At 37.8% G+C, this 10,791-nt stretch overlaps 1 protein-coding gene across 1 annotated transcript in view; it reads right to left on the bottom strand.

Annotated features, from left to right (window-relative positions):
* Positions 1-2,831: 2,831 nt before the first annotated feature.
* Positions 2,832-10,791, bottom strand: part of CTTNBP2NL (CTTNBP2 N-terminal like) — a 91,751-nt gene continuing 83,791 nt past the window's right edge. Inside the window, exons 4-5 of the mRNA XM_018567414.1 lie at positions 5,972-6,079; positions 2,832-4,465 (exon numbers count right to left, since the gene is read on the bottom strand). Of these exons, the coding sequence (XP_018422916.1) occupies positions 3,011-4,465; positions 5,972-6,079 (1,563 nt within the window). The 3' untranslated portion in view covers positions 2,832-3,010. The remainder of the gene's footprint in view (positions 4,466-5,971; positions 6,080-10,791) is intronic.

Raw genomic sequence — 10,791 nt, 5'->3', positions numbered from 1 at the left:
TTTAATTGCCTTTAATCTAAAATAATAATGAAAAAAAGAAAACTAATTACAGGCAGTGTTGATAAGCAGTGCCACAGTATCAATAGTTATCCCACAACTAAAACTAAGTTATAACACCAACACATCTGTAGCGTAATGCATCCAGGTAACTGTTAAATGCATTAATGGCAAACCAGTGTGTCCAAACTAGTTTCCTTACTGCACTAACTGCTCATTAAATAACATCATTTTAAGGCACTTGGGAGGATCATTTATGACAGTGTGCAGTTAATAAGTAATTTTAGTGCCATACCTTGTAGTGCAACAATAGGGATGTCAACTACCGCAGATCTGAAAAATACTTTTGCAATTATGTGTGTTTATTTTTAGCAAGTCCAAAAGCAAAGTTTGCTTCAGGTTTGTACCCAGAAAGCTTTTAAAAGTTGGAAAGCCTCATCTGTTGGGTTTAGGGAGTGAATATTGTAAGTGCTAGCAAATATGACAATTGGAAAAATGGCTCCAGTAAACATACACAACAGATTTAAGTTAAATTTGTCATTGCCGTAGGCAGGTTAGCTGACAAATTATTTGGAAAAAAAATACATTATGGCATAGTTAGTATAGCTGAAGACACAGTTAAGTCAGCCTTCAATTCTCAGTGTTTATTATTGCACTGAGATCTTTTTTTCAACAAACTCACACTGTAAAATGGACAATTTCCTAATTGTATATTGTAATGGCACGCCACACATCCCAGTTTTGCAGGAGAGTTCAGTAATTACTGGTGAGTACAAAGCTGTATTAAAGTCTAAACTGCTGAATATAAAATTCCATAGTTTAGAAAGGCTGCAGAAATAATTATCGCGTACAAAAAGTGTCATGTCATGTTTTAATTTTTAAACCTATAATATGGATCATAATGTTTTAATACTGTTGACCATATACATCTTCAAATCTAGATCTGCAAAACATGATGCATTAGCTGAAGCTAGTAACATTCCTTGCTATGTAGAGAGGTTTTGGGCTATTCTGTGGGGTTGATTTACTAACCTTTTAAACACACCACGAACGTGTATACACCTCTGTAGTGTGTTCCCTCCCAGCATGATCTATGGGAGGAATCGAAACACCTTTGTAGTGTGTACACACCCAGCAGGTGTGTTGTGCAAAGCCCTGCAATTAATTGCAAGGTAATGTGGTGTAAATTAGCTCTATGTTATGTTGCTTGCGTTGATGAATGCAGGAATGTAAATGCATGAGCTAACCATTTTTGTCTAAACTGTGAAGCAGCATTATATATGCATCATGTGCATGATTTTTCCATATATGGCATTAGTGGAAATATGCTTTTAGAGACTTTTTGGTTGATAAATACAATTTGCTGTGTGAAAATCACACACGCCTGGTGTGTGTGTGTGTGTTTAGGTTAGTAAATCACCCCCTGTGAGTCAATACAGACAAGTCCTTCTTGTCATTTCTCAGTCATACTACAAGCAATCCTGTGGTGCTTGTTTGATATTGTGTAGATTACCTTACTGGAGCATTATTCTATTAGAAAGGCAGGTTTTCGGATGGGCAATCTAGTGAAAAAGGACATATGCTTATGCATATACTTTTCATTTAAACTGCAAGAGTACGTAAAAAAAGCCCTCATGCCATGACCGAATAAAATTTGATATTAAAGTGACACTAAACTCAAAGAGATACATCTTAAAAATACATTCAAGTACCCTATGAACAAAAATGTATCATATTTGTGTATCACACAGCTGTATATCCTCAAGTCATCTCTGAATTGGTGCTGACACTGTCCTTCCTTCTGGAGGGTGGCTGCTTTTGTTCTCCATGGTCCGTGTGTGTTGTAATGTAGCCACCGCTCCAAGCTCACTCCCGGGATGGACTACAATCTCAATACAAATTCGTAAACTAAACATGAGATTGTAGTCCATCACAGGAGTGAGCTTGGAGCAGTGGCCACCCTCCAGTAGGAAGGACAGTGTCAGCACCAATTTAGAGACCATTTGAGGATCTAGAGATGAGTGATACACAAATAAGTTACAGTTAACTTTTAACTCCTGAGTTAAGTGTCACTTTAAATGTCAATTGGTGTCATGTAGATGGATGCTTTTTTTTTTCAGCAAAGTCCTGGGTGCGACTTTTCTTCGCCTGACATAACGTAATCTATATTGTCTTTAGATATTCTAGAATTACACTTGTAATTATGATTATCAGCAACTTGTCATTATATTTTATCTGCCCCGCTCTTTCAGAAAAATACTAATAGTAGGTGTACGTGACACAGTTACTTTGATTATTTTATGCATTGGTATCAAGTACATAGGTGCTTTTGTGCTTGCTTGGCATTAACTTCTCATTTCTTTGTGATGTCAAGTAAGACGTTTGCCTAGTTCATCTTCTTAGTCTGTCTTGCCATCTTGTGGACACTGGCTGAACTTCATTTATGTGGTAGATTTCATGAAAGCACATTATTGTTAACAGCTTAGATCAAAGATATTTGCCAAGAAAACTGAAACATTTCATACACCATGGATAACATAATTCACCTTGTAAGAGATGAAAAGCTAATAATAACAGAAACATTATTATTTAGTATTATCCACTTATTATTTCCTAGTCCACTCAGTTTTATCAAATGAGCACAGAAGTCGATAACCTGGCACACATACAGGAAATAAAAGTGACATTATAGTTACAACATTAAAAATTCCTAAAACTCAAATATGATAGAATCCATTTTGCCTTTTTGGACTCATCAAAATAATAAAAAGGAAATGTGAAATCATTTTTCACCATCATTCAATTAAGACTTAATATTTTTTTAGCAAAAAGGTTGCAAAGTGAAATATTTACACAAAGGATAGAAGAAAATATATGCTACATATAATAAAGGACAGATACTCTGCTACCTAAATAAATAAGATAAATTTGATCACCTTGACTGTATATACCACTCATGCATGGAACTGACATGATTAAGAGTAAATAACGTTCACAGAATGTCGCAGTATAACTAGCTACCGGATGGCAACATCACTTCAATTTCTTTTCCATTGGTAAAAATTCCATTGTTGGAGCAATGGCTACTGGGCACATCCACTGAAGCTGCCAGGGAGGTTTGGTTGGGTACTTTGGTTGGTGGAACAGGAGACGCTGGAGACTGGGCTAGGCCTGGCTTCTTTGGAGGAATAGGTGGAGGGTTTCCCCTCTCCACTCTGGAAATGGTAGGCGACTTTATCCCTGGAGATACAGGACTGAGAGGAGCAGACACTTTTAGAGGGTTTGGAGAGTGGCTACCATCATTTTTCTGGCTGGAGGCATTGGCAAGGGTTCTGTAATCTGTGCCAAATGGTGAGCTGTTGGGAGGCACGGGTTTGCTAGAAGTCTGCTGGCTGGTGAAACGAGACAACACCTGAGTGACAGTATTGCGGGCAAGCTGCTTGGCAGCAGAATTATCTGCCAAAGTTGGGGACAAATCTCTAGAAGGAGGACTCTGCAGTCCAGAAACATGCTGCTCTTGCTCAGATTGAGACTGAAACTTGTGGCGGGCAGCATGAAATCGCTGGTTGATTCCAACTTGATAAGATGTCTGATAGCCAGGACTACTAGAGCCTCCAATGAGACGCCTTGAGAGAACAGGTGAAGAGCAAGGGCTGGATGTTAAGGAGGAGGCTGCTGTACTGCTGGGGGAGGAGGAAGCTCCACTAGAAGGAACATGTCCTAACATATGTAAAGGAGATTCTACTCTGACAGGTGAACTTCCGTTTTCAGATAAATTATCATGACTTGTCACTTTCTCTTTCAGGCTATCCCCGACATTCAACTTTAAACTATGTTCACTGTTTTGGCCCGTTGTATTAGAGTGTCCATTTAATTTTGAATATGGCTGAGGAATTTTACTGGGTGTAGACAGGGAAATATGGGCTTTCGCTGGACCATCAGTAACACTTTTTTCATGTGCTACACTCTCCGTCTGGCAAGATACTGATATAAGCTGCAGCTTTTCTGTTGATACACCAATGGACATTGACTCAGTATCTTGGGCAACAGATTCTTTGACATCACCATTAGCCTTTAGGTTTTTTAAGGTTTTCTTTAAAGACTCAAGTTCTTCTTTCAGAGCCTTGGTGCGATTTTCTTCTCGGTTAAGCTTTGCTTTAAGCTGCTCCCTTTCAATGTCAAACTCTGAAAGCTGTTTTTCCACCTGAGCTTCCATCTGTAAGCTACGCTTCTTTTCTTGGGCTAGTTCTTCTTCAAGCTGAATAACCTTGCTCCTCACTTTTTCCAGTTTCAAATTAACATCTTCAACCCTCTGTCCTTCCTCTACTGCTCTGTTGTTGGCCTTTGTACATTCTTTCAATAGAACTGAAGACAGTTTCTTGTGTCTAGCTTTCTCCTCATCTAACTGAGCAGAAAGTTTCTTCTGTTCTTTTTCAAGTTTTTTAACTTGTGATTTTTCAAATTCCAACTGTAAATCATAAGCAAAATGAATAGAGGATTAGTTTATTAAGTCAGTGTTCCTGGAAAAAAAAAAGTACACACAGGCATCATCATTGTTGGCATAATACCTATACCTTATAGTATTAAACTGGAGAAGAGAAGAAACATTTTCATAAAACCTTTTGTTTTATAGCGAAAAAAATAATAATAATTCTGCTTTGCAGCTGTAGGCAACAACTAAGCCCCATATTTTCCATTCCCTTTGAAAACTGTATTCTGGAGCTGATCTATCTATCTATCTATCTATCTATCTATCTATCTATCTATCTATCTATCTATCTTCTATACACAAGAGAATGGGGTGGCAAAAAGTATCAAAATAAATTATTTCAGCTCCTGGGTTTCCATAAACATTATAACAAACAAGGTTCCCTTAAGCGACGAAGGAAATCCCAAAATGGCGCTGTCTAATTAATAATTAGTAACATGTTAGTTATAATCACAAATAATTTTTAATAAAGTAGAAAATAAACCACACAATACAAACATTAAAATCTTAAAACCTCAAAGCTTCCCTGCAGCAGCTCATATGTGCATAAATAAATGGTGGCAAAGATTATAGTTACCCTTCACGGGTGGCGAGCAGCCAGTGAAAGTGGATCAGACACTGAAAGTAGATCAAACACTGATGTATCCTTGTTTCAATAGTCACTCATTCCATGTGGTGTTTCATTGTAGCAGTCCAAACAAATTCCACAGCCGGATTATGGTTTCTCATAAAACTTCAGATGACTTGGAATCCGTGAAGGGTAACTATAATCTTTGCCACCATTTATTTATGCACATGTGAGTGCTGCAGGGAAGCTTTGAGGTTTTAAGATTTTAATGTTTGTATTGTGTGGTTTATTTTCTACTTTATTAAAAATTATTTGTGATATAACTAACATGTTACTAATTATTAACTAGACAGCTCTATCTATCTATCTATCTATCTATCTATCTATCTATCTATCTATCTATCTATCTATCTATCTATCTATCTGTCTATCTATCTGTCTATCTATCTATCTGTCTATCTATCTACAGACCGCTATTCACTCTGTCTATTAGATCTACGGGTGCAAAACAGCAACAAATTGATAGCTGAAGAGATGTTGCCGACAATACATGACCACCTAACTAGGTTTAACATTAGCACACGGAAGACTTACAAGTTCCGCATTCCCAATGTCAAAGCTACATACAGTACAGTACATGGGGGGTCTTTGTTTAAAAAGTGTGTTTAATCGACTGCTTAACTAAGGTGCAGAAAATATCTAAGGGTCAACATGGCAATGGGAACCCAGAGGTCTGTTGCATATTTTTTGTGGGGGGTCATTTGGTGATAATGGGCCCTCAAACTGTTGGCAAACTGAAAATAAAGCCAAAACAATCCCACAAACCAAAACTAAGTGCAGATGTTTCCTGATGCTTCCACATAAAGTAACTCACTGATCTGTTTAAAAGGATTTTACAAATGTACATGATCACCTACCTGCTGGGCCAGCCTTTCCCTCTCTTTCTCTAGCATGTATGTGACATCATCCCCATCAGCTGCATCCTGAGCATGTCGTCTCCTCTCCTCTTCCAAGTCCAGGATGACCTATGCAACACCAAGTAGATGGTAAAGAAATGCTCACTAAACCTAGATAGGTCATGCATCAATTTATGTAATGCATGATGCTCTTCACTCTCCCACCCACCACTGACATATCACGTTAAATCTTCATAACCAGAAAAGTTTCAACCCTTCACAACCTACAGCAATGTTCATCTTTTGGACATATTTCAGTTTCCCTTGAAAAAAAATAAATCATATATAATATTTTATTTGTCCAAGGCTGTTGAACATTTCTAGACATCTAATCATATTTTTAACCCCCCTATTTAGGTTTTTATTTACATAGCAAAAATAGGAAACAAAAGGTCTTTAAGGCCTCATTCACACTACCGCGCATATACACATGTACGTGCGTATTGTACCATATGCAAATAAATGGCCCCATACACATAGCCGCGTATGGAGCCGTATATTTGCGTAGCGCAAAAACAGAATGGAACCGAGATTAGTCCGTGCAGCGTATTTCTGCGTATTTTACGCGCATACGCATGTTTGCGCGTATATACGCGCGTACAGTTTATTAAAATTTCCATTAGGAATGATGCATTCTGGGAATGCAAATAGTGCACGCATATACGCTCGTATATTCGCCCATAGACGCTCGTATACAAGCGCATAGATGCGTATATACGCAATTTAAAATTTTGCTTGCGTTGTGTGTAAATGAGGCCTAAACCTGCGTATTCTCACATGATACATTTTTGTACTTAAACACTCGAGCCCCTGGGCCTTTTTTCTCCCCAAATCCCTTTCAGTCCAAGGGCATTTTTTTTTCTCTTTTTGCTTTGGCAATATCTTGGTTACGCACATTATATCTTTCAAGTTCTGTAGTCTACTCTAACATATTATCATTTTTTTTCCAGGATAAAATTTGAATAAATATACTTTTATTTTCTTGTTTTTTTATTGGGAGTAAATGGTATAAAATAGGATGAAAATTAATTTTCCTACTATTTTTCCCATTGCAATGTTTTTTGCACTCCCCCATACATTTTCCCCAAAATATAATAAACAAAGTTAGCTGATTAAAATTATATCACATGAGTGCAACTTTTATGTAATGCAGCAGAATGGTAAAGCTCAAAGTGAATGTATGCGTTATACTTTATTTCCCCTTTTGATGCAACATAGCAACACACGCAGGGAAAACAAAAATTACGTTTTAGGCTGCCCATACAAGTTGGAATTCCAGCCAGCTCTTGTGCTGCTGTCGGCACCCTTCTGGCCGTCATCCCTCAATCAGCTGATCGAAGGAGCCGGCTGTAAAATCTTCATATGAACAGAGAGGGCAGCCAATGAGCTGCTGGCTCTGGTAGGGTATTCTGACAGCGGCTGGGGGCCACTGTCAGAATACAATTTAAACAGTGGGATTCCTCAATCGACACACTCGTAGTGTTGGTGAAGGGATCTTATTTCCGTTCAACCAGCGGGCTGAACGAAAAAAATAGAGCAGAGCTGTGTATGGTCAGCCTAAGTTGGGTTGACGGGGCACAAACTAGCACCATTGTACATAACTATCCATCTATCTATGTATTTTACAATTTTTTACTCTATAGAACAATCAGAAGCCCAGGGCTTAGTGCTGGATGATGGTTGTCACCCACTGCCGGCAGTTCCAGTCTGCACCCCAGCCAAAGCTCTCTGGATCAACTGATTCCGAGTGCCATTATAAAATGGCAGCTGGGACTCAAATGGCTAAAGGGAAATATATGGTGTATTTTTCCTTTATTTTTTATGACCAGGTCTAAACTATTTTATTCCTATTTTAGTCAGAAAAAAATAGCTCATATGAACATTTTCATAGCCAGCAAGTAGTGGAACTCTCGGATCCCTTTCTCATTTTTAAGTCTCTTTTTTTACAATGTGTTGAAAAAAAGCAGGTTATGTACAGAATACAATAGCTAAACCTGAAATGTACCTCAACACACACTCACTTGGCAACCATGGATTTGGTGCAGATACCCACTGGAGAACTTTGGATAACTTTAAGCGAAGGTTGCTGGTATTTCCACTTTTTACAGCCAGATTGGGGTAACAACTATTTTATATTTGTTACATGTTCCCAATCACATAACTAAAACAAAATATTTAAAAATGGATAATTTCTCTATTTCTTAAAAAACTCCAAAATGAAAGTTTTTCAATTCCCTGTATTTTAAGGAGGGGACATGACCGGGGTGGGGAGGTAAAGTTTACCAAACTGAACTCGGTTTGTACTGTGCGGGCAGATCTCATTATCAGTTGTAAACTAGATTTGAACACCGTTTGTCCTAACAACGGGTTAATAATCTAGAAGAATTGTATGTTAACAAGAGGAATTGCACTCTGTCCCTTATTCTATTGGGGACGGACTCATTCACATTCCCTGAATTTAAAAAAATATTTTTATGCATGCTATCTGAACCAAAACTCATAACAAACATCTAGTGGGGTTTTCTCAAATTTGACTGCAAAAGTGGAAATACACTTTAGGAAGGAAGGGGTTACCTCCCAGGGATGTCTTACTTACAGGGAATTCATTACTGTATATGCCACAAGTTGGAAGCTGTTAGACTAGAGTTAGAGCACATTTTGCAGAGGGACCTTGTCGTGGCAGTGTGGCATCACATATATTTTCAAATGTATACAACAAATACCTGTTTTTTAATACAAAGGGAAGATTCTTTTATATGGCAGGGGTGAGAATGTAGCCGAACAGTTGTTTGCAATTCATTTTAAATTTGCTGTTCACCCAAATGTGAAAAATAAGGTCTGCAAGGCCATTATTAATGTGAGATCATTAACATTTTATGCAAACATGTACTATTGCTGGTTTGTAGTTGCTTCAATATTTGCTTTTCAAATTGAATACAATTTAAGTTTTGCTATACTAAAGTAGCTTCTGTATCATTGTAACATTATTAGAAACCAGCCATTCTCAACCAGTGTTTTGTAGAATCCTAGGGTCAAGAGGTTGTCACTGCTACCTCTAACTGACTGACCTCCCATCTGTGGATGACTACATAATCCTGGCGCTATGAAATTTGGCAGTGAAAACAGAATGACGTGATCTTTTCAACGGTCTGTAAGGGTGACATTCTAGCCACCTCTATAAGAAAAACATTGTTTTAAGGGTTCCCTTTGGGTAAAAAAAGGTTAGGAAAGGCTAAGCAGGCAATTATGCATACATTTTATATTTCCATGTATCATTTTAAAGCAGTAAAAATGAGCTAAAACACCAGAGGGAGCTCTAGTAGTAAAGGCTACAAATTGTAATGATAAGAAGAGGGATAGTGTGCTCTGTCTCAGGAAATACGGCTTTTGTTCACTAAACCTAAAAGGTCAGCTTTGGCAATGGCTCCATTAGTTCCAGGGCCCCAAAACTTCCAATTATGTCATTGCATTTGATGCTCTAGCACAAAATAAAATGAAAAATTAGCATGTTTAATTATATTCATTATAGCATTTTATAGACCTGGAATATTCAAAATATTTCAGCATGTTATCTTTACATGTATTAACTTTTTATTTAAAGAAAACCACAAAATGTTCAAAACACCAAGCAAATGGTATATGAGTGAGAACTATTGTTTTGCACAGATGAATGCTACCACTTGAATAGATTTAGTGGGGCGAATTATCAGGTTCATACATTAATATTATTTCTGGCATGAAATAATGACCTTGTGTAAGTGGATACAAGTTGTAGCATTATAAATCTCAAATGTTTACTGCATAGCAGGGCAAAGGTAAGTTTTTTAAATTCCCGGAGTGTTGCCAAAGAGCCGAGAACCTGCTCTATGGCTTTGAGGTACTCGTAGCATTAGATCAGCTCTACTTAAAGGTAATGTCATTTTGTACATATTTGCCTTCTACATTATGGGACGGAGTAAAGGATTTGTTTTCCTTAAAGTGACATTAAACCCTCAGATTTTTTAACATAAAACAATACTGTAATGTGTGTCTTACTGTAATCCATGGTTGTTTCCCTTCTCTTTGCTGCTCTTCCTTTTAAATCTGTATCTGTTCTCATGCTGGGCAGAACTTCTGTTTTGCAGCAGACTGCCTTGTCTCTGGAATGGATACATGGTGTCTGTGTGAAGGTTCACAACCTGAGCCAGCACTACAGGAAGAGGCACTTGATTATGTCGATTAGTTGTTGCAGCCCTAGTTTGTATAGGCTTGTAACCTGAGCCAGCACTACAGGAAGAGGCCCTGAGCTGAAAAGGGAAGTTCTCCCCAAGCATGAGAAGAGATGAGGATTTAAAAGGAAGAGCAGCAACGAGAAGGGAAACAACCATGGATTACAGTAAGGCACACATTACAGTATTGGTTTATGTTAAAAAATCTGAGGGTTTAATGTCACTTTAAGTCAGGTATATGAAATATTGCATATGAATGAGATATATTCTAATGGATATTTATGCATTTTCCAAGTTTCTCCTTAATTACTGTTGTAAAATGCCTAGTTCACACCAGATGCAGTCCGTTCAGTTTGGCTGCTGCAGGCAAAATACATCACAATGCTTTCCTATGGGATTTTTGGTGCTCTATTCACACCTCTACAGTCATTCTGATGCAGACAGAAAAAATACTGCTTGCCTTATTTTAGCTGCAATTGGATTGCACCGGAACGCATCAAAACGCATGGAACACACCTGAAATCCCATTTTAAGCAAAAACAACCCCCCCCCCCAAAAAAAAACTGCATCATT

Source organism: Nanorana parkeri, unplaced genomic scaffold (assembly GCF_000935625.1).
Source record: "Nanorana parkeri isolate BGI_ZX_2015 unplaced genomic scaffold, ASM93562v1 scaffold1044, whole genome shotgun sequence".
Taxonomy (NCBI): domain Eukaryota; kingdom Metazoa; phylum Chordata; class Amphibia; order Anura; family Dicroglossidae; genus Nanorana; species Nanorana parkeri.
This window is presented reverse-complemented; position numbering and strand designations above follow the sequence as displayed.